The sequence below is a fragment of the Dromiciops gliroides genome, chromosome 1 (assembly GCF_019393635.1).
Source record: "Dromiciops gliroides isolate mDroGli1 chromosome 1, mDroGli1.pri, whole genome shotgun sequence".
NCBI lineage: Eukaryota > Metazoa > Chordata > Mammalia > Microbiotheria > Microbiotheriidae > Dromiciops > Dromiciops gliroides.
Window position 1 is genome coordinate 249,951,246 of NC_057861.1, and position 24,497 is coordinate 249,975,742.

The 24,497-nt window shown below is 39.4% G+C and overlaps 1 protein-coding gene across 2 annotated transcripts in view; it reads right to left on the reverse strand.

The window, feature by feature from the left end:
- Positions 1–24,497, reverse strand: part of GAREM1 (GRB2 associated regulator of MAPK1 subtype 1) — a 230,844-nt gene that overhangs the window by 19,785 nt on the left and 186,562 nt on the right. For both annotated transcript variants that reach the window (XM_043975699.1, XM_043975700.1), the window contains exon 4: positions 8,426–9,592. In XM_043975699.1, the coding sequence (XP_043831634.1) occupies positions 8,426–9,592 (1,167 nt within the window). The remainder of the gene's footprint in view (positions 1–8,425; positions 9,593–24,497) is intronic.

Consider the following 24,497-nt stretch of genomic DNA (forward strand, 5'->3'; position numbering starts at 1 on the left):
TCCATACAGATGCTTACTCATTATTACAACCCAGAAAAAGGCACAAAGGAAAAATGGGAATAAAAACATTGACCATGTGAAGTGAGAAGGGAGAATCTTAGGGTTTAAATTTTGCAATAAGCCTTTCCTTTTCTTGGAACTTCCAAATTTTTTCTGCTATGGAAGGAAATGACACTCTCATAGCCCATCCCTCACTTCCTGGATTAAAGAAACAGTTTAAGAAAGGTAAACAGAGCACTTACTATGAAACATTTGTTGCTGAACAGGCTTCAAATTCCCTTTGAGGGGAAAAAAAAAGTGTTTCAATTTCATAATCATGTTTGCTCAATGCTGTTTTTAATGGAGTAACTAACCACAAAAATGAGTCAAACTTGCAGAAACGTTAAAAAGCCCTAGTTTCACATTGAAGTTCTCAGTGGCAACTGAGTTACAACTAAACAGTATACATACGGTGTACATTCGAAATTCACTTGTTATCCTTTGAAGTTAGAAAAAGGGCTGTTGATAAGACTTACGTACTGAATACAAAAATATGGCTAAACCTGTTCAGGGCAAAACTAGGAAATAGAAGGGATATTTGGGCAGCTAGGTGACACAGTGGATAGAATGCTGGGCAAGTCATTTAAGTCTGTCTCAGTTTCCTCATGTATAAAATGAATGGGAAAAGGAAATGGCAAACCACTCCAGTATCTTTGCCAAGAAAACACAATTGAAAAACAACTGAACAAAAAAAGGGGTATTTACTGAAAAGAACAAAATTTCTTAGCATTAATTTTAGATTACTATTATCTGGAGAGACCACTTATGATATAGGATCATAGATTGTCTAGTATGACCCTTTCATCCTTCAAAGGATCCATGTAAAGCCTTTCCAAATCCTCCTTCCCAAGCTACCTTATACTTCACTACTTTGGATTTACTTGTATTTATTTCGTTTATATTTATTGTGCATGTACTTTTACATGTCTTTGTCATCTTCCTCATAAGAAGGTGAACTCCTTGCAAGTACGTATCATTTCATTCACTGAATTTATATCTCTGGTGCCTGGATATGAAGAAACTGAGGCCCACCCTCACAAGGGTAGCAAGTGTCAAGACTAGGGGTTCGATCTCCCTTCTGATTCCAAAGCCATTCTCTCTCTATTATTCCACACTGGCCAAAAGAAATGAAAGACTATTTTGCTTTGGAATGTGGATTACCTCTAAACATCAAAACCTATCAGTTAGTATCTGTGCTGATAGTTACCCAGTTGTTCTATCCACATCAAATTATGCCTCCTTGGTGGAACAATAAGCTGGATTCAGAGTATTACTTTTCTTCATTACTACTTGTCAAGATAAGACAAAGGAACTAAGTAAATACTAGGGAGGATCAAATGAGAGAACACAGATTTAGTGCTTTGTAAACCTTAATGTATTATACAAATTATTATTATCATCATCATTATTGATTATCTAATCATTTTGTAATTGTGTTTCACTGAACTTTCTAACTTTGCTCTCAAAGTTCCCTGCCTGTGGATTTCATGTTCCTCTGATTCCATTCTTCTCTCCTCTCTGCCAACCCCCACCCCCCATAACAAAATCATTAGAGCCTTAAGAAATCTTATTTATAAAAGGGGCTTTTATACAAAAAGTTCACAACCCCATCAAGTAGCCATCAGTGGATGTTTTCAGTCACAGAAAACAAAAATCAAAGGTTTAGAGCAATGATATGGCAATAAAATGAACTTCTATTTTATTAATCGGCAAAGAACAGATCGGGATTGAAGAGTCAAAAATCTTGTGACTCTCAGACACATTGAATTTTTATTTTTCCAGTTTTATACATTAAAGACAAGGACCTAACACAGACCTGACTCTGAAATGGACTCCGATATTCCAAGCCTACAGCAAGAGAGGCAATGGAGGGAACAGGCAGTCACCAACTGGGAAGCCTGAACATCAGCTGGTTCTGAAAAGAAGTAGTTGTTTAAACTCTAGGCAGGCGGGGACAAGGGTACTGCCATGGTGCCAATAGAGAGAATATGCCATTAAAAATGGGGGGAGGGAAGAACCACCAGAGATATGCAAGAGAGAATTCTATTGGAGAATTCTGAAAGATTTTAAGAATTTTCTGGAAAAAGGACTTTAATAAATGACAGATGCATTTATGCATGCATACATATATTTGCTAATAGTATCTAAAAGTTGAGTTCAAGAAAGGATCTACCCATAGATTGAATTCAGTATTTTAATTAACACTCTTTTCCTCAAAAGGATGCTAATTAACATGAAAGACACGGAATAGTTCCTTAGCATATAGGATTTTTTCAAAGGTGGGCAGCAAAGAATCTGGTATAATAAGCTTCAAAACTTTCAAAATATCCTATTCTTTTAGTCTTCCTGCCAAAAATACACAGAAATGCACTTACATAACGGTTGTCTTCTTGAAAAAAATTATATGAAAACCTTTAAAAAATTTGAATATCCTAGACAAACTTGCTAATTAGTGGAGCCCTATGGTGATTTCTTTTGTAAATATTATTTTGCAAACTAATGACCACTACAAAATTTGCCCTTTTGAAGGAAAATATAAATTTTTTCATGTCTAAAGGCCATTACTCCTATCAAGCATAGAGTCCTAAAATGAATTATAATCATCACAACTTCTTTCACCTCCTTCTATAGTAAGTCTCACCCCATTTTTACATGATTTTCTGTCTCAGAGCCCTTTTGGAGAGAACTTCAGTGGCTTAGAACTGGAGGAGAGTCTTATTTCCACTAACAGCTGAAATCCAGCTTCCAACTTCAGGTCTTTGTCAAGGCAAAGTGCCATATTTATTGTGTATCTTCTGGGGTAGTAGGGGTTGTGAGAGGAGGAGGGATGATCCAAACCCACACATTCCTTCTCCACCCCCATCTGTGGAAACCAGGGTACAGTCCAGCAGAGGGCTGAAGTTGACAACACTACTGTTTACTATAATATTTATGTATTTCTTAATATTTTAACATGTATAAAACTGTACTCCCATTTTCATTAGGTTCCCATCTTTAATATTTGTCAGTTTTTTGAGTGCTGTGCCCTTGATTAATTCCCCCATAAACCCTATGGTTTTTATTGTGTAGTTTTACACAACAGGATGTCTTTTGGGAGCTTGTATGACCATATGTCGAGTTATAGTAGAACTGCCTGCATTTCAAACATAATAGCCAGTATCAAGAAATGAGATCATGAATAGAATGAAAATGATTTACAAAATGGAAAAAGTGACTATCTCATTAGATTTGATGGAATTTTAGAGACTTTAAGAAATTTGCCAAAGTTGTCACACATCTTTAATTTATGTGGCGGGGGAAGATGAGGCTGGTGGATCTCTTGAATATGGAAATTCTGAACTGCAGTGATGCTAAAGCAGATCAGATAGCTTCACTAAGTCTGGCACCAGGATGGTAGAGCCCCAGGAAACGGAGGGCCAAGTTACTGAGGAGTGGGTGACCTATCCTGGGTTAAGGCTTCCATGCTAACCAACTCTAGAATTGAGCCCACAGAAGCTATACTTCTAACCTGGGCAAGACAGGGAGACCCATTCTTACCCCACCCCTTTAAAGATCAAAAAGCCAAGACACAAGACTACAATGAATGGTCAGTCAGGTCACCCTGATCCCAAGGCAGACTGTGAAAAATGTACAAATTTAAAAACAGAAAAAAACAGCTACCAAAATGAGTCACACATTATCTCAGTTCAGGCTTTTCTGAACCAATTTTGAAGAAACAGTAGTTATTTCATATTACTATCTTTACCCAAAAAGGGGGGGAATAGTTTGCTCCCCCCCCAAAAAAAAAGACTTTTTGGATGACTGGAGATGGGGAAGTTTGTTTTTTTTTTTTAAGTAATAATTCTTTTAAAGAAGGAAATATGTGTTTTGACTCTAAAAGACAGTAAAATCAACCAAAATTATATTCTTTTAAAGCTAATAGGATTTAGTGTCAGAAGAGGTCTTCCATAATAGGTAGTCTGCAAAGTCACATTAAAGTAAATTCAACAGTGCCAAAAAAGAGAATTCTTGTGCCAAGTACATTGTCTATTTGGCTTCACAAAATAATTAATCTACTTAGGATGTAGATCGTGAAATGTGTAGATAAAAACAAACCCAGATGTTTTATCTTTGAATAGCAATGATTTCATCGCACTCAGACAGAGGTCAGTATATTTTTAAGGGAGAGGATGTTTTTACAGAAGAGTCTAATGGATACCACAGAGTATCATATACTCAAAATAGGTAAAGATCTTTCAGCCCATCTAATATAACCTCCCTAAGATTTATATATGAGGAACGTAAAGTCTGGAGAAGTTAAGTGATTTGTCCATATCACAAAGGGTGTCAGTGGCAGAGCTGGGATCAGAATCCAACTGTTGTGACTTCAATCTAAACACTATTTCCACTGGACTGAGCTGCCTTCAGAGTTATTGGGAAAGTGAAGGTCAGGATAACTCAAGATACAGTGGTGTTTTTTTCTAGATATTTTAAACTTCTCCTAGTCAATCAGGGCAGCCAGATGGCAAGGTGGATAGAGTGCCAAACCTGGAGTCAGAAATACTCTTCTGGGGCAGCTAGGTGGCACAGTGGATAGAGCACCACCCCTGGATTCAGGAGGACCTGAGTTCAAATCTGGCCTCAGACAATTACTAGCTGTGTGACCCTGGGCAAGTCACTTAACCCCAAATGCCTCACCAAAAAAAAAAAAAAATACTCTTCTTCAGTTCAAATCCAGCCTGAGATACTTACTAGCTGTGTGACCCTGGGGCAAGTTACTTAATCCTGTTTGCCTCAGTTTCCTCATCTGTAAAATGAGCTGGAGAAAGGAAATGGCAAACCACTTCTGGTATCTTTGCCAAGAAAAGCCCCAAAGGAGTCACAGAGTCAGACACAACTGAAAAAGATTGCATAACAAACCCAACAATACCAGTAAATAAACAATTTTTTTTTCTTGCTTGCTTTCAAACAGAACTCATAAAGTCATTTTTAGATCTCTTTTCAAGTCTATGGAGATATCTTTGTGGACCTTCATTTCATTTTATTTTGATGATGTTCCCACAGTTCTAGCCCTTCTGACCCTAAGGACTTGAATAGTAGTCATCACCTTTCAGACAAGGTCAAGGCTGACCTCCCCTGAAAACTTACAACATCTATAATTATCTAGAGGAGTTTCTGCTAGACACATAGCACGTCCCTCTCCACTTCTACCATCCACAGCAGAAGTTTCATTTAATTCTGTGGGAGCATTTGAGTTTATGCCCCATTAAAGTTTCCCTTTGAAAATTGCACGCTGAAGCCACATCTAACAATTATGACGTTTTCTGGATCCCACGCACATCCTAAAAATGGAAAAAATTATTTCATGGTCACAAAACTAATAAAAAAAATGACTGCATATGAAGCGCCTAAATTTTTTTTTTAATTATTAAATAAGTTAAATTACTTCAGGCTGCAACTCCCCCCCCCCCCCCAATCCAAATCATGCCATAAACACTAGCCTGGCTTTGGAAAATCTTTCTGACTCCCTAGGAAATTATCCCTTAGAATTAAGTGGCGAAAAATATTTTCTCTCCTGTACTACAGCTTTGGTTTCAGCTTTAAATTTTTTTGTTTTGTTTTGTTTTTTTTAAGTGAGGCAATTGGGGCTAAGTGACTTGCCCAGGGTCACACAGCTAGTAAGTGTTAAGTGTCTGAGGCTGGATTTGAACTCAGGTACTCCTGACTCCAGGGCCGGTGCTCTATCCACTGCGCCATCTAGCTGCCCCTTCAGCTTTAAATTTAATCTCAATGTGAATTTTTAAAAAATAAGCAAATGGGTCATAATTAGGCCTCTTAATATTTATTTTCCTGCTCATCCATCACCAGCTACCACCCTCTCTTCTTCACTCCTTCCAGCCTAAAGCACATAAGGACATCTTCCAATCCTTCCTCTTCAAGCCTCAGATGTGTAAAGGAATGGTGCCTGTGTGGTAGCATCCATCTTTCACCAGCTGTGGCCAATGTCCTACATGAAAAAGCATCTTTGTCTGCTTCCCTGTTGAAGGAAAGAGAGTACCCACCTTCAAGTGAATTGCTTAGTTAGACTGGGCTCTCTCCTAAAAAGTCTATAGCAGCTGGTGGAAAAAGGAGGTTTTAGTTCTTACTTTATTGTCTCAGATACAACTATGGGGACCCCAAAATATAACAAGGGGCCCAAACTGATCAATCTTCTAACAATTAAGATGTTTACATGTTAATAATCTAATGATTATGAAGTTATGACCCCCAACTAAGGAAAGGAGCTTGAGACTAAGCATGTAGGTAGTACAGTAGCCATCAGGAAAAGCTGAAATCAAATTCGGCCTCAGATGCCACTTAACACATTGCCTGACATGCGGCAGGCACACACCAGGTCTGCCCATTTCCATCCGTTCTTCCTTCCCACCCATCTCCTTGTCAAATCACAATGCAAGTTCAGGAATAGAAGTGGCAGATACAACTGTTTCAACAGTAATTTTCTCCTCCAGTTGCCACTGGCTGATCATGGAAATTTCACTGAACAGGCCTCATCATTGGATTAAACTGTAACACTAATTTGCTAGGACAACCCACATGCTTCAGCTAATCCATAGGAGGGGATATAGTTTAGGGTACACAGAGGGCTGGAGAAAGTAACATCTCAATAAATTAAGATGAGTAATTCTTGTATACTTCTAGTCAAAGGAAAAAGAACAAGTCAAAAATCTGGCCTTTATTTCTGTCATTCTCAGAGCACGTCCTGCACGGAAGCAGATCAAGTTGCAAAATACCATGTGATTCTTTCTAGCTAACATGTGTGAGAAAATAATTATTAATAATGGGTTTTTGGAGAGACCCAGTGACCCCACCCCCACTTAGGAACTCTGTCTGGTTTCTCAGAGCCAGCCCCAAAGGTGCATTAGAAATCAGATTAACTCAGTAGAAACAATAGAAACCACACCTACCTGAAAGCCTTTGGCCTCTGAACAAAGCTCTGACCTCAAGCTCAGCACAGTACAGCTCATTTTAATATGGACCACCCTTAGGATCTGGCAACCAATAGAATTGAATGATGCTAGCCAATAGCTTTGAACAGTATGTAAAGGCAGCTTCTCCTCTGGTCCATAAGGGGCTTACACTCTCTGGGCTGGGATGCTGACGGTGGCAGCCACCCAGCCCTCTTCTCTCCCTAGTTCTAGGTAACCGCTAGGACCTCTGAACTTTGGAGCCATGTGATCTCTCTCTCTCTGGTTCTGTGGATTTTCATCTTGCCTTAAATGTGGTCAACTCTTTATGAACATTTAATATGATTTAATAGTAAATGTTTGCTGCCCAAACTGGTACAATAGCCTCTAATCTATAAGTAGCAATATTATTAGAAACCCCAGCTAAGTTCTCCAATAATTTAGAACAGAGACAGGCTCCCCCAAAATCTTTTCAAACAAGACACATGAAAATATGTGATTGAACAAAACCCCTGGATGATGAGAGCTGGAATGAGCCTTAGAGATCCTCTTTTCTACCACTCCCCTCATTTTCTTGATGAGAAAACTGAAGCTCCAAGTCTTTAAGTAACTTATTCAAGGTCACACGGGTGGATTCTCATACATGACATTCTATTTCCCAACTCCATGTATTTTCACTGTCTCTCCTGGTTTCCTTCTTGGTTTGCTTCAGGATTCAGCTCAAATGCCACTTTTAACACTAAGGCCTTTCCTAGTCCCTCCTACTTCTTGTGACTGCTCTCAGGATTACCTCCTATTTACACTATAGCATCTTGTATGAATACAGTTATTTGAATGTCTTCCACATTAGAATGTGAATTCCTAGATTGCAAGGGCTGTGCTTTTCTGCCTTTCTATTCAAATTCAGAAATGATTCTTGCTCCACTTGTACCAAATTTTGGTGAAAATAAATGATACAGGGGCAGCTAGGTGGCGCAGTGGACAAAACACTGGCCCTGGACTCAGGAGGACCTGAGTTCAAATCCAGCCTCAGACACTTGACACTTAGTAGCTGTGTGACTCTGGGCAAGTCACTTAACCCCAATTGCCTCACCCAAAAAAAGAAAGAAAGAAAGAAAGAAAGAAAGAGAGAGAGAGAGAGAGAGAGAGAGAGAGAGAGAGAGAGAGAGAGAGAGAGAAAGAGAGAGAAAGAAAGAAAGAAAGAAAGAAAGAAAGAAAGAAAGAAAGAAAGAATACAGCAATGTAGCCTTGACCATAAAAAAAAAAAAAAAAGAGTATAAGTTTTTCCTGAAAATCCTTCACTGTGTTTCTCCTGTCTCTCCACCCACTGGGAACAGTAATAAATTAGAGAGTAAGGGAGGCAGAATTAGAAGCAATGGTTTCCCCCCTTCCTTCCCCACTAAAGAAGTGTAACTCAGCTAAAAACCATTGACGTGACTTACAGCTTCAGATTTGGGAGGCACTGGAGGTGGAGGTAGGGCCACATCTGAAGATGTCGTTGCTGCCAGTGTCCCAGCAACAGGGAGAGAAGTGCCACATTTTGACCGGATCGAGCTTCTGTAATTATCACATTGTGTTTTTTCGCTCGAGGAACCAGGAAGGGGTTGGCTGTCTGTCTTGCCTTGGTCTAGCCACAGCTCTTCATAAGGGAGTTCTGGCTTCGATGGGAGACACACAGATTCATCACCCACTTCAGGGAAAAGGTAATCACTCCCACTGTCGCCGGAGTCCTGGTACTGTAGGGTGTCATGAGAAAATGGAGTCCACTCCCCTCCCAGATCCCTACACCCATGAAGGTTCACTTCGCTGTTGCCATGTAGGTTATTCCCATACACACAGACGGAGAGCCTGTGAAAGGACTGTGTCAACTCATCCCGGGCATAGCTGAGGGAGTTGGGTATGTGGTTGTGCCCAGAACATCGACTCTTCTTAGGGCTCTTACAATCATCATTCCAGTCTGTCTTCACATCACGGACAGCACGGGAGTACTCATCAATGTCAAACTGTTCTTGGCAGACACCGAGCCAATGCTGGACCAGGGTATCAGGCCAGGCCTCTCCCTTCACCAGGTTTTCTGGGAGGCTGAACTTGGGGACGGTCAAGTGCAAAGGGAAATGCATGGGGAGGACTTTGGTGCCCCGCAGCACACAGCATACTGCCACCGTCTTGGTCTGGATGTTCACAAACTTGTACCGGTGACCTTCACGAATGAAGTGGAGGTCATACGGGTTTCTGGGAGGAGGGCTCGGCACAATCACGTTGACAGGCAGCCTGGTTTTCTCCACAATGTTGCGGATCGTGTGTTCACCCTCTTGCATCTGAAGCTCCAGTGGGCTCCGAGTACTAAATCGACCCTTGCACTGAAATGGAAGGCTGATGCTCTCGTTGGTCCTGTGATTCATGCAAATGAGGCACGGCATTTTGCCTTTACCCAGCTTGCCAATGGAATTGAGTTTTCCGATCTTCTTGAAGATTGTGTTGAATCGTGACTTCTCCTTGTATGTCTTTGCATAAAGGATTTCTGCCTGCCCCATTAAAGTGAGTTCATCCCCAGTGCAAAGAGTGATGTTGTAAACTTCTGTGTCTTCATTGCATTCTCCTGCGGCAACCTGCAAAATATAAAGAACAACTTTAAAGTTCTTGATTTCCTGCCCTTCTCAGATTTCCTGCCCTTCTCAGAGAGAGAAAATGCTCTTCCATTAAGAAAAAGAGCAAAGAGAAATGTTGTTACTAGCCAAGAAAATAACATAAGTAAAATTGTTAGATATAATAATAATTATATAGCAGTTTCTTTGCCTGGTGCCTTCCTGATTAACTCAATTGATTCAAGCTGACATTATGAAAGTCTAGAGGCAGCTAGGTGGTACACTGGATGGGGCACTGGGCCTGGAGTCAGAAAGACCCGAATTCAAATTCAGCCTCAAATATTTACTTGCTGTGTGACTGAATAAGTCACTTAACCTGTTTGCTTCAGTTATCCCAATTGTAAAATGGGGGTAATAATAGCACCTCCTCAGAGATGTTGAGAAGATCAAATGGGATGATGGTTGTAAAGTGCTTTGCAGAACGGCTGGTACATATAAGATATTTAATAAATATTTATTTCTTTTCTTCCTAGTACAAGTCCAGATGGTAATTGAAGTAAAGCAATAGTGCTGCAATGTTAGACAAGGGTCTTAATGGCAAAACTCGGGATACTAAGTGAATTAAGTTAAACCTGGGTGGCATTTTTTTCTTTTTGATAAATAGGAATAAATGTGGGTAATCCACAACTCTACACGCTATAAGAATCTAAGCTCCTTCGGGGCATAGATAATTCTATAACTATGTACTATTCAGTTCCTAGCACACTACCCAGCACATTGGAGGCACTTAATCAAAGCTTACTGAATGATCTGATTGGTTGTGAATGGAGGGCTTGTGGCACAGATGGTAATTGATACTCTGTCTACACTAATAAGCTTAGTTGTCCAACCTTTTCAAGAAACCAAGAGGTTAAATACTTAGAGCTTTATTTCTTAAGTTTTATGGTAAATTCTTATATTCTTGTGTATACAGCAGGTACTCAAAAATGCCTGGATGGTTGATTACTATATCAAACATATATAGTCCATTAGTTGACTGCTCTCTTATTTCTGCTTTAGTGGCATAAAACTTCACCAAGATTTTTGGGATACCCAGGATTACAAAGATAAATAACTCTTTAAAAAAAGGATAATGCTATTATCTTTTTTTTTTTAAATAAATGAGGAAACAGAGGTTAAACGACCTGCCTAAGATCATAGAACTGTCATTTGGCAAGGCCTGGATTAAAACAAATGAGCCCAGCTTTCCCAAGCTCACTATGATTTAAGGAATCTTAGGATTGCTACCTCGTACATTTTTCCTAAGGGGAAATGGATATTCTTTATGATACCAGACCTTAGTCTACATGTTTAATTTTTTTTTCTAGGACTTCCCATTTTATCCTTAGTATTTTATAACATATGGGCCCTTTGCTAGTCTTGCTAGATTAACTTCTTTACACCAAAGAGGATAGTAGAAAAAGGCTATAGGAAACTTGGATTTTATTTTATTGGTCCTATTTAGCTGTACCATGGGAACACTGAACAACTTTAGGAATATTATGTTCTTCAGTGTTCAGCTTTCCTAGTCTTAAAACTAGGGCTAACAATCAATATCATACCCTAATTGCACAGGTTAAATGGCTAAAATTCTTTCTTTCTCCCCCCCACCTTTTTTCCCTTCCTTCCTTCCTATTATATTTTTTCAAATTATATGTAAAGACTTTTTTTGGTTTCTTTCTTTGTTTTTTCAGGGCAATGAGGGTTAAATGACTTGCTCAGGGTCACATAGCTAGTGTCAAGTTTCTTAGGCCAGATTTGAACTCAGGTCCTCCTGAATCTGGGGCCAGTACTTTATCCACTGCTCCACCTAGCTGCCCCATAAAGACAATTTTTAACACTCATTTAAAAAAATTTTTTTTGAGTTCCAATTTCTTCTCTCTTCCTCCCTAAAAAGGTAAGCAATTTGATATAGGTCATATATGTGCAATCATGTAAAACATTTCCATATTAGTCATGTTGTGAAAGAAGAAACAGACCAAATGGAAAAAAAAACATAAAAAAATAAAGACAAGTGAAAACAGTCTTCCTGATTCTTCAATCTGCATTCAGATTCCATTGGTTTTTTCTCTGGAGGTGGGTAGCATTTTGCAAGGATTCTTTCTGAGAAAGAAGGTAAGGAAGAGCTAAGGTTTGTTAGTATCTTAATCGATTTCCTAAGATTAATAGACTTGGCAATGTGAAACAAAGCCAGAAGTCCACTCTTTGAAAGCAACATCTCTACTGCTATTTTAGCTCTTCTGACTATTGATACCTCTCTACAATGGGCAACTGGATGCCACAATAGTAAGAGAAGCATCTCTAGTAAGTTGTTGGACAGATGCTCTTTTAGAGGAGAAATGATTTGTCTAAGGTCACTCAGGTAGCAAGTAGAAAAGGGAGAGTTTAAAGCCAAGTCCTGATTCCAAAGCACCTGGTGTTCTTTCTACTAAGTTCTGTTATCACCAATAGGGGCAGTTAGTTGCCACAGTAGAGTGCCAGGCTTGAAATTAGAAAGACTCACTTTCCTGAGTTCAAATCTGGCCTCAGACACTTTCTAGTTGTGTGACCCCTGGCAGGTCACTTAACTTTGTTTGCCTCAGTTTCCTCATCTGTAAAATGAGCTGGAAAGGGAAATGGCAAACCACTTCAGTGTCTTTGCCAAGAAAACCTCAAATGGGGTCACGAAGAATAGGACATGACTGAAACGATTCAACAACAATAACAACAACAACATGGTCTCACTAAAGGGCTGGGCTAGATCTCTTTAAATGTCTTCTGGGAAGCCATGTATCTGTTACTGTCATCTCAGGACAAAAGTAAATCACTGCCCTTTGAAGAAGTCAAGGAAATTCATCACCCCTGGAAGAGATCAGTTGGCCCATTCTTTTCATTTTTACAGATAAAAAAACAGAGGTTCACAAAAGAAAGTGACTTGCCTAAGGGTTACATAGCTAGTGAGTACTGAAACTAGTTTCAAGGGCTTCTAACTCTTACCTAGTACAGAGTTCTTTTCTGCTATACTTTACATTTCTAGTCGTGACAATGTTCAAGCAACATAAGGAAACAAATTCAGGCTGTGGGATCTTTAGGTGACTTGTTTTACTTAGTAAAGCTCTGACCATAATAAATAGGCAGTTTGTTGTTACTTTGGCTTATTTCAGGTCTTCTGCATATATTCCAATCTTTGCAATAGGCTTATTCACGCTGGATCAGTATAGGATCAAGTCCCCAGGAATGAATTAGGCTTAACCAATAAAAAAAAAAAATCAGGCAGTTAGGTGGCACAGTGGATAGAGCACTGTTTGCCTCAGTTACTCATCCGTAAAATGAGCTGGAGAAGGGGGCGGCTAGGTGGTGCAGTGGATAAAGCACTGGCCCTGGATTCAGGAGTACCTGAGTTCAAATCTGGCCTCAGACACTTAACACTTACTTACTAGCTGTGTGACCCTGGGCAAGTCACTTAACCCCCATTGCCCAGCCAAAAAAAAAAAAAAAATGAGCTGGAGAAGGAAATGGCAATCTACTGCAGTATCTCTGCCAAGAAAACCCCAAAAATGGGGTAGTGGAGAGTCAGATAAGACTGAACAACAACAAAATTTAAAAAATAACAAAAAGCTCCTCTGCAAACAATAGCACCAACAAAGTATTAGGGCCTAATTTGCAATCCTTACACAATCTGCAAAGAAACTGACATTTAAAGGACTTGAAGTTCAATATTTAAGGAATTATCTCATCTTTGAAGTTTTGACTATCTTTTGACTTTTAACACAAAAGCTCATTATAAAGATTAGCTTGCTATTACCCCTAACCTTTCAGCCTGTCATACAATTATTTTTGAAAGCTGTCTCCTTTTATCTAGTATCAATTAAGAAGGAAATCATCATATTTCCGAATGTAATTTTGCTTGATATGTGGGCTTAGGAAGCTATCTCATTACTTCTGGCTTTCCAAAATGCCCATCTACTCTATCCAATGCCTTACTCCAAACCATTATTCTAATACATTAGCCTTCCCTCTGCTGAGGTTTATGTAGACTTGTTGTGGATATATGATCTCACAGGCTGTGTAAAGCAAGAAGCTTGCTTTACACAATTGTATTGGCCACCTACATCATAGGGGAAGTATGCATGTTGGAATGATCTAAAATATTTGGTCATAGGAAGAGGAAAAAGCCTCAAGGTGGTACTGCTGCTTCTTCCTTATGGCAAATCAGAAGAAAATGCGGTTATTTATCCATTTGTTTTAGGTTAAGGACAAAGGCAAAGGGAGTCTAGGGATCTGAACCACATGCAACACCCTCCCATCCCATTTCCTGAGGTCATACAGCAAAATACTGCCAAAAGATAGTGACATAAAGCTAGGCCTGAACCTTCATTTAAGTCTCTCTCTCACAGGCTCCCCAGGCTTTCTCATTTGTAAAATGAGGAGGTAGACTGAGGTGCCTTTTGGATCTATATTCTATGGATCTACCACTCTTTCATTTTGAGCACTTTTTCCTATCTTAAGGATTCATCCTAAGAAGCAATGAAGGTATACACTTGCCCTAATCTGCCTCTACACACCCATATATGCACCCCCCAACACACACACACACACACACACACACACACACACGCACACACACACACACACACACACACACACACCCCTAGCTTACACAGCTGGTAGGCATTAAGGAACACTAAAACACCAGGTGACCATGGGCACTAGTCTCTCTGAAAGGTTCCCTGAGCTCATGTATCAATTTTTATAGTGCAAGAAACCAGAAATAAAAGAGCTAAATGAACAGATTAAAGAAATCAAAACTGATCTTGAAAAATGCTGCTCTCTGGCTATGTTCAACAAAAATTAGATTTGTGTGTGTGTGTGCACGCACATGTATTTGTGCATGCATGCACGTGTGTTTCTTTCTAAAATAATAAAAAAGTTGTTGCTACTTCCATACTGAACAGAAACAGAACCACTGCAAACAAATCTACGATTTTCTGCTTCCCCATGTGATGTTATCATTCATGTTAGCAATTAGCCATTGCATAAATTATGAGGCTCTCACCAATTCTGTGGTCAATGCTTGTGACAGATAAAAAATGCCATAAATAAAAGTCTTTCCTCTGGCAGTGGAGGCCAACAATCTGCCCAGATTTGTGAAGAGGTGATTGATTTCCTTCTGTGTTTCTTTCTGCAGCCAATAGAAAGAATGCATTCCTTCTAAGTGCTTAAGTATGTGTGCCTGGTTACCATTTTTTTTTTTTTAGTTTCAATGTTTCCTGAGAGGAAGTCATTCAAACTGTGTTATCTAAACAACCCTAATAGGTCTAATCCAGGAAACTATCAGGATTTTATTATCCATAATACCCATCCAACATTTATACCCTATAGTAAAACAACATTCTTAAACACTGACGTAATAAAGAAAAATGTATGTATATTTTTATTGAGAGTTTTGGCAACCATTCTCCCTGAATATCAGTTCTACAAAGATCCAACCTATATAAAAGAGATTAGGAATTCAGACTGGAAAATTAGCATTCAGGATCAATTGCCAGTAGGAATGCCTATTTTATGGACATTCATAATAGCAACTCAAACAATTTATTTCTCTGTGAGGACTGAATATTACCATCATCACCATTGTTATCTTTTCTCTATTTTGTTTCTGAGAAAAAAAGTGACCAGGTCAAGGCAATGAAAAAGCATGATAATGGTTTAGTCTGGGGTAGTAACTACTGATAACTGGGAACTTAGAAAAGGATCTATAAAATTTTAGTGGTAGAAAATATTTAATTATATCTTAAAATACTAAATTTACTAACTTTGTAAATTTTAAAAAATGTTTAATCCATTCCTTAACGAATTATGAGAATAAATTATATCTGTCTTATTAAAAATAAAAGATCTTTTAAAGATGGAAAACATAATCCATAATTTATATTAGTTGTAGTCAAATTCATCTAAACTCCACTTTCTAAAGCTGATTTCAGCTGCTGAATTTCCCATTTTGTAATGTACATTGACACTTTAGCCATGTGGAACTTAACTGTTTCTCTCTCTGTCTCTGTCTCTGTCACACACACACACACACACACACACACACACACACACGTGTGGAAAAAAAAAAAAGGCTTCTGGGTAGCCAAAATATCCATAAACTAAAGCTCATGCACTTTACTAATAGTAGAGCTTCTCAGGCACTCAGAGTCTAGTATATTTACTCTTATTATAGACATAATTGTAACAAGCTTGGTTATCTGGTTTCCAAGTCCACGGCAAATAAGGAAGAACACATCAGAAGAGGCAGAAGCAGATATTGGTGTTGGTGTATCTAAGCAGATACACCAACAACACTAAAAAGTCACAACAATGGAAGAGACAAAAATGCTACAGAACTCAAAAGTAGAGCCATATGAAGTCATGGGATAAGCAAGCCCCAACACTTAAACACTTCAACGGGCCTTAGGTGCAATTATTAGATGACAGCACATGATAATGACCATGAATCATTACAAAAATATTAAATTAGGTTCAACATGACCTGCTTAGGAAAGCAGAGAGGCTTGCTTGCAGTTGTAAAATGCACTTTGGAGAGGTTTCTATCCCAAATGGTTAAAATTGAAATATAGTTTAAAAAACCTCAAAATTTCTATGGTTAAAACCATTCAGAATGAATCACTGACAGGTCTATCTAGTAAAATATTTTGCTTTGTGCTAACACCGCTGAGTTGAACTATATGGATATTTTTGCAACATATTAATTTATTCATAACATTTCAAAAAATAATTTATTTTAAGAATTTTGAACACCTTTCTGGCATCATTAGATACTTGCTCTGTATCAGACAAGAGAAAAAGAAGAATCTCTCAATGGATAGAAAATAGGAGTGTTATTGTGGCAATACTTAGGAATTAAAACAAGAATGAACTGAACTGGGAAGAAAAAAGCATTGAAGATGTCTTGGGACATCATTTCATGCTACAATGAACACTGACCATAGATGACCAATTTCAGTGCAGAAGGCCTGCCACTGAAACCATCCATGAGAATGTCTTTAAGCTGACTTTTACTTTTAAAAACTACTGTTTGGGGGCAGCTAGGTGGCGCAGTGAATAGAGCACTGGCCCTGGATTCAGGAGGACCTGAGTTCAAATCCAGCCTCAGACACTTAACACTTACTGGGGAAGTCACTTAACCCCAATTGCCTCACCAAAAAAAAACCCCCAAAATAAACCAAACAAACAAACAAAAAAACTACTGTTTGTTCAAAAAAGCAAACCAGAACAAGTTGAATTTTTGACTACAGCAAACAAAATGACATTCAATGAGTCCACTATCATAACATTTAAATAATGATTTTGTTGCATTTGTTTTATTAACAATTTTTCAACTGGAATCCATTTTACTAGAAAAATGAGAGACATACTTGACCTTTCTAGGAGAGGGGCAACGTCTCTCTGATTTTAACTTCAACCCATCAAGAAGCATTTATTCGGTACCTCCCATGTACAGGTGTGCTAAATTCCCAGGTAATAAATACAAAGAAGGAAACAATCCCTCTTGAAAATGATCATCTGTAGGTAAGGGTGATAAGTACACGCCCTACCACATTTTCAAGATCCCTCAGGTAACTGAGAACTATAGAGATAAGAACAGTTGTGATGAAGAGCTGACTTTCATTTCAGTTGCCAGAAGGATAGGAAAGATCTCCAAATTTCTTAGTTAATTGCACTAATCTCATTAAGCTTCAGATCTCAACTAACATTTCTGCGGGCAATATGAACTATTTGGTGCTTAGTCATCTCTTCCAAATCAGCACTTCCAATAACTTTTTTTAAAAAATCTCTGCTTCCAGGAAAAATCTCAAGGGCACAACTCTTAATCTTGTTCTACCATGAAAAGCAGCTGTTCACTAAATTTGCAGGGTTTTGGTTGGTTGGGTGGTTTTTGGTTTTTTTTTTTTTGGAAAGTCTGGCACTGTGACTTCATCAGTTTCTCAGTCAATGCAGGGAGCTTCATCACACTGTTCTACAGTAACTTAGCCTGCAACTCGGCCTCTTTAGGGTTGCCTGGGGTAAGATGTGAAAATACCTTGTCCAGGGTTACACTTGGTATGTGTTAAAGGTAAGTTCTGCACCCAGGTTTTCTTTTTGTTGTTTTGTTTTGGTTTTTTTGGTGAGGCAATTGGGGTTAAGTGACTTGCCCAAGGTCACACAGCTAGTAAGTGTTAAGTGTCTGAGGCTGGCTTTGAACTCAGGTCCTCCTGACTCCAGGGCCAGTGCTCTATCCACTGCGCCACCTAGCTGCCCCTCACCCAGGTTTTCTTAACTCCAAGGCCACTGCACCTTGCTGCCCCTCACATTTATACGCTTAGAATGCATTACTTAATGGACCACTTCTTGCTTAAACTGTTGATAATAATGATAATCACAACTAGCATTTATACAGTGCTTTCGGGTTTGAAAAGCACTCACAAATATTATCTGATTACATAAGATATATATAAAATAGGTGCTATCATTATCCCCCTTTTACAGATGAGGAAATTGAGGTTGAGAGGTTAAGTGACTTGCCTAGATCCACACAACTAGTAAGTGCTTCATGAAGGATTTGAACTCAGGTCTCCTTGAGACCAAGTTGAGAACTCTTAACTGGTAAAATAGTTTTCACTCCTTGGATGATTTTTCACTCATGAAATTTTCAGAACATGAAATGTGCGTGGCCACAAGCAATTCTAGTTGCCAAGCCCTGACTCAATCTATGTCATAGGTTAAGGAGTGAATGGGAAATAAAGATTTGTGATCAGTTGCCAAGTTTTGCCATTTCTACCTCCTATCACCTCTTCTATCTAACCTCTTCTGTTATATTAACACAGGTACCACATTAGTTAAGGATTTCATCATTTGTTACTCAACTTCCTGGTTGATCTCTCTTCCTCAAGTCTCTCGGCACTCCAGACCACCCTGCACACTGCTGTCCAAGTAACTTTCCTTAAGCACAGATCTGAGTCACCCAATCAACTCCTGTGGCTTTCAATGGCTTCTATAATAAAATACATTTTTCTGTGCGGCTTTTAGAGCACTACGGACCCCTCGACCTCAACTCATCTTTACAGTCTGATTGGACATTACTCCTGACGAACTTTACAACTCAGCCAAACAGGCTGTGTGAGGTTCCTCACATGGGACTCTTCTCGTCCATGCCTTTGTAATAGCCAAAGGCTGGTGTCTGACTCAAAACTTTTCATAACTTGACCCCTTCCTACCTGTTCAGACTTATTCACACTTTACTTCCCTCCATATACTCTGTGATCTGGTGACACCAGACTCCTTGGTGTTCCTCGAAAATGAGACTCTATGTTTTACAAGATCGCACATGTATAAGCTATATTTACATTGCTTACCGTCTCAGGGAGGGAGGAGGGGAAGGATGGAGGAATAGAATTTGGAACTTAAAACAAAAATGAATGTTAAAAAATGCTTTACATGTAACTGGGGGGAAAAAGTAAAATTTTATTAAAAAAAAAAAGATAGAAAATGATAGTTAATCTCCCAATTCTGGGCATTTTCATGGGCTATCCAGGGACACTGGAGTGCTCTTGCTTCTCACCTCTGCCTCCTAGATGCCCTGGCTTCCTTCAAGACTCAGCAAAAGTCCCATCATCTACAAGAAGTCTTTCTTAGTCTTCCTTAATCTCAGGGTCTTTCCCTGTGAGCCTACCCCCAGTTTATGCTGTATACAGCTTGTTGGCACACAGTTGTTTTCGTGTTGTCTTCATGAGTTCCTGGAGGGCAGAGACTTTTTTTTGGCCTTTCTTTGTATCCTGGAACTTAGCATACTGCCTGACACATGGCATTTAATGAATTATAGTTGAATGAATAGTAGACCCTTATTCCTGAAGCACATTCCTTTCTTTACCTCTTCTATATTGAGTCCCACCCCCTTGCAATTCAGCTCAAGCATTATTCTCTTCATTTAGCCCTTCCTGATCCCTGTGAAGTACTAGTGCCCCCTCTTCCCAATGATCCTGTATTGAACTTTGTTGTTGTTCAGTTGTTTTCAGTCATGGCTGACTCTTTGGTTTTGCCATTCCTTTTCCAGCCCATTTTACAGATGAGGAAACTGAGGCAAACAGGGTTAAGTGACTTGCCCAGGTTCATATAGTTAGTGTCTGAATCCAGATTTGAACTCAGGAAGATGAGTCTTCCTGACTCCAGGTCCAGAACTCTACTAACCGTACCATTTAATTGCCCCTTGTATTTAACTACTTTGTATATATTTGTATTTATTTACTTTATATTTATATTGTCTGTATCTAACTTGTCTCTTCTATAGGGTTTGTTTCATTGTTTGTTCATGCATCCCCTGCAACTAATGGTGTCTGGAACCAGTATCTAATAAGTGTCTGATGATCAATTAAACTGAATTTATTTGAACAATTATTAATTAAATGCCTACTAATGTGTGTGACACTATGCTAGGTGTACAAAGACAAAGATGGAACAGTCCCTGCCCTCAGGAAGCATACATTCCATTGCGGGGGAGAGATACACACAGACAAGTAAATTTAGTGCAAGGATAAATGAGAAAGAAACTAGCCCTGGTAACATGGAGGGAGATAAGGGAAGGCTTTATGAAGGACATGGCAACTGACTTGAATGTTACAGGAAGCCAATGTGGGGATGAGGAGAGAATGGATTTCAGGTAAGGGGAACAAGTTGTGGGCACACACACAGATTGCAGAGGTGGAGTCTGAAAAGTGACTAGTAGTCAAGTTTGACTGAAATTCAAAGTGGATAAATGGGAGGCATACAGAATATGGCAAGAATGTAGCAGAGAGGCTAAAGTCTAAAATTTATATTTTTATCTTGTAGGCAGCAGGGGGCACTGGAGATTTTTGAGCAGGGGGTGTGATGACACTGTCTTAGGAAGATAATTTTGGCAGCTGTGTGCAGAAGAGACTAGAGGCAGGGAGTCGATTTGTATGCTATTACATCAGTCAAGGAGATGTAATGATTGGAATGATGCCACCTACTGGAGACTTGCTGTGGGAAGGCTCCGCCATGAGGAAAATGCCTCAGAGGGCAAGGCCATGTGGCTTTTCCTTGGCGTCAGGAAATGACGTTTGCTCATGGGTGCTGTCTATCAAGCCTACCAGCCAATCAACTTGAGGAGCCTCCTATGGTCTGGGAGGAGACAGGAAGGAGGAAAGGGAGCCCGTGTGGAGAGCTCTCGCTCTTTTGGGTTCCTGACTTGATGGTGGTGGTGGCGGCAGAGGACTTCACAGGAAATTTGAGGAAAGATAGGAATGCCAGGCTGTTGGAATTCTGTTCTCAGTCTTTTTCTTTCTATTTTTCAATAAACCCTTAAAAACCTAAACTCGTTTTATCAGTGATTTTAGTCAGTTCCCCCAAAACTGGGGGAACAGATTAGAATCCACCTTTAGAATCTTAAATTACACAGCGAGATGATCAAGGGCTCCAAATAGGGCAGTGGCTTTATGAGAAAAAAGTTATAGAGAAGAGAGGTACTGCAGAGGTATTGTTGATATAAGATGTGGCAACTGATTTGACATGGTTGGGTGGGAGAGTGAAGAGTCCATGCTGAGTAATAAGTTAAGATCCTGGATGATTAGGATGATGATGGTACCCTCAACAGAAAGAGTTGGGTTTTAGTGGGGTAGTTGGTTCCATTTTGGACATGTTGAATTTGAGCTTCCTAAAGGATATCTAGGAAGAGCTATCTAGCTGGCAGCTGATGAGAGATTGGAGTTCAGTAGAGGGTTAGATGTGAGGGTCATGTGTATCGAGACAATAATCGAACCCATGGGATTTGGCGAAATCTCCAAGACGGCCCAGGATAGGGCCCTAGGGAACTCTACAGGGAGCCAGGGATTAATAATGTTTCAGCAAAGTAGACTGAAAAATAGTAAACAATTAGTAAAACCAGGAAAGAGTGGGGTTATAAAACACAAAAGACAAAACACAAAGAGAATACAGGAGAATGGGGGTAAGGGGAGGGAGGCTGTCAACAATACCGAAGGCTGTGGTGAAGTCAAAAGTATGAGGTCCTGAGAAAGGCCATTAGGCTGAGCAGGTAAGAGATGATGCATAACCTTGGAGAGTAGACTGGTGGGGTTAGAAATTAGACTGCAAGGAGGTAACAGTACAGATAAGTCTCTTAGCGGTCTGGGCAGTGAAAGGAAGGTGAGATAAAAGGCAAAAGAAGCTTGAGGAGAAACAAGGTTACTTGGAGGTTTCTTTTCTTTTCAGGATAGGGAAAAGATGTGAGCATACTTTTAGGCAGTAGGAAAAACAGCCAGTAGATAGTGAGAGACTTGAAGATGGTCACACAGAATGATTACCAGAACTTAGAGGTTGAGGATGGGTAAAGGGGCTGGCCTTGGGGATGAAGTGTCACTTCTTTTTCAGAAACTGAAGAAAAGGAAGAGGATTAGATGTTATGGGGTATGAAGTTGGGGAGAAGAGGATGCTCACAGCAAAAGGCCTTGACTTTTTCTGCAATGTAAGCCTCTAGGGTCAAATACAAACCTGCCTATCTCTCCAGCCTCACTACACACGACTTCTCCTTCATGTATTCTAAGGTCCAGGAGAACTGGCCCACTTGTCTCTCCCACAGCATTCTATTTCTATGCCTGGAGTGCATCCCTTTCTCACCTCCTACTCTTACAATCGCTAGCTTCCTTTGAAGCTCAGCTCAAGTGTCAATGTCTACATGAGGGCTCTACTGATCCCCCAGCTACTAGCACCTCCTCACACCCTGCCCTAACTGCCTTTGATTTAGTTGGTAGATATTTTGTACTTAGATGTGTGTAATTGCTTCAGGATACTTCTTGAGGCTACCCTGTGCCTCCCACATCTACTTGATGGTGTTAGGCTAGGAAGTAGGACTAGGGTCCCTGTGTCTAAGAAGCACTTTAGAACATTAAGGGCTTAATTTTTTTTAATTGATTTATTCATTCGTAGCATCTTCCCTTGATAGAAACAAGTTCCTTGAAGGCAACAGCTCACATTGGGCCTGGCATATATTGTAGTTCAGTTATTTTCAGTCGTGTACGACTCTTCGCCACACCATTTGGAGTTTTCTTGGCAAAGCTCCTGGAGTGGTTTGCCATTTCCTTCTCCACCTCAATTCACAGATGAGGAAAATGAGGGAAATAGGGTTTAAATGACTTGCTCAGGGTCAAAAAGTAAGTGCCTGAGGCTGAATTTGAATTCAGGATTTGAATTCCTGACTCCAGGTTTGGTGTTCTATCCACTGTACCTCCTTGTTGATGAATTCTGCTGAGAGAGAAGGCATGGAGAAAGCACTGAGGGAGAGAAGTTTTGGAAATAGTAGCCACTAAGAGAAGTGGGAAAGAATCAATTAAGATAGAGAGAAAGAAGTTGGAACACAAAGTTTTAAAAAACTGATGTCAAAATTTGTTTTTACGTGTAATTTGAAAAATAAAATCCTAAACAATCAATTAAGATAATAAAAGGTTTTCTGTACATCAATGAAGGATGAACTGATATTAGAGAAATTATATTTGGCACGGACTCAGCTGCCATCATGCTGTTACTTCATCTAGTGGCATTCAGAAGCCTAGGAAAATGACTAGAGAAGGAGGGAGATGGTAAGACTGACCTAAGGTTGAGGACTAACTGGACATGAGAACTGGCACAGAGTCTAAACAATCATTACAAATACTTTAAATTTTTATTTTCTTTAGGTTCTGCATTAGGTATGTTTGTTCTACTCATAATCTATGACCCAGATATCTTGAATCCATAACAGAAGCAGTAGTATAGCAGTAAAAAAGGGCTAAATGGAATTATAAAGATCTTAGTTTAAGTCCCAGCTCAGGTACAGACTAGCTATGTGACTGTAGGCCAATGACAAACTAAAAGAGAGAGGGGCAGCATAGATAGGACACTGGATTCAGAGCCAAGAAGATCTGGGTTCGAATTTTGACTAGCTGTGTGACCTTGAGTATATCATTTAACATTTATGCCTCAGTTCCCTGTGCTATAAAATAAAGAGGTTAGATTACTTATCTTATAAGGGCTCTTCAGTGTTCAGTTTTTAACAAACATTTATTTTATTTTTTCCAGCTACATATAAAGGTCATTTTCAATATTCATTTTCATGAGATTTAGAGTTCCAAATTTTTCTTCCTCCCTTCTACACAAGACAGCAACCAATCTGATATAGGTTATATATGTACAATCCACAAGTGCTCTTTTTTTTTTTTAAAGTCTGTGTTCAATCAATATCAGTTCTTTCTCTGGGAGTGAATAGTATGCTTCATCATTAGTCCCTTGGGATTGTCTTGGATCATTGTATTGCTGAGAGTAGTTAAGTCATTCACAATTGAGAGTTCAATTTTTTAAAATAAATGTTAAAGACTGCCTTTATGTGTAACTGGGGAAAAATAAACATTATTTAGAAAAAATAAAGTAGAATTATAGAAAGTTTTAGACAATTTTAAATTCAGAGTTCACATGTTGCCTAGTGCTAAGAACAGAAGATTTTATTACTTCTACTAAATTGTTTTACCATCTGACACTGTCATTTTTTCCCAATAAGGATATTCTCTCAGCTGTCCCCTAAGTTTTCTAAATCTAACCTCTTTTTTAATTTCACCTGTCAAAAAGGAGGCAACACTGAAATATTTTCCCACATGCTTTGGTAACTATGGTGATGGGTACTCATTGCTTTGCCAAGTGCTAAGTGCCAAAAAGAGTGACCTAGACATCACATGGGTAAGCCAGGGCTGCTATCATGTAGGTCTTCCAGAGGTCACTTACTCTGGTTTCCAAGTCACATGGGGTAGAAGTGGTCCTCCAGATCTGAGTGGACAGGGCTATCTCCCAGCCTCCCTAAAGCATACCCTGTAAACCACAGTGCCAAAGC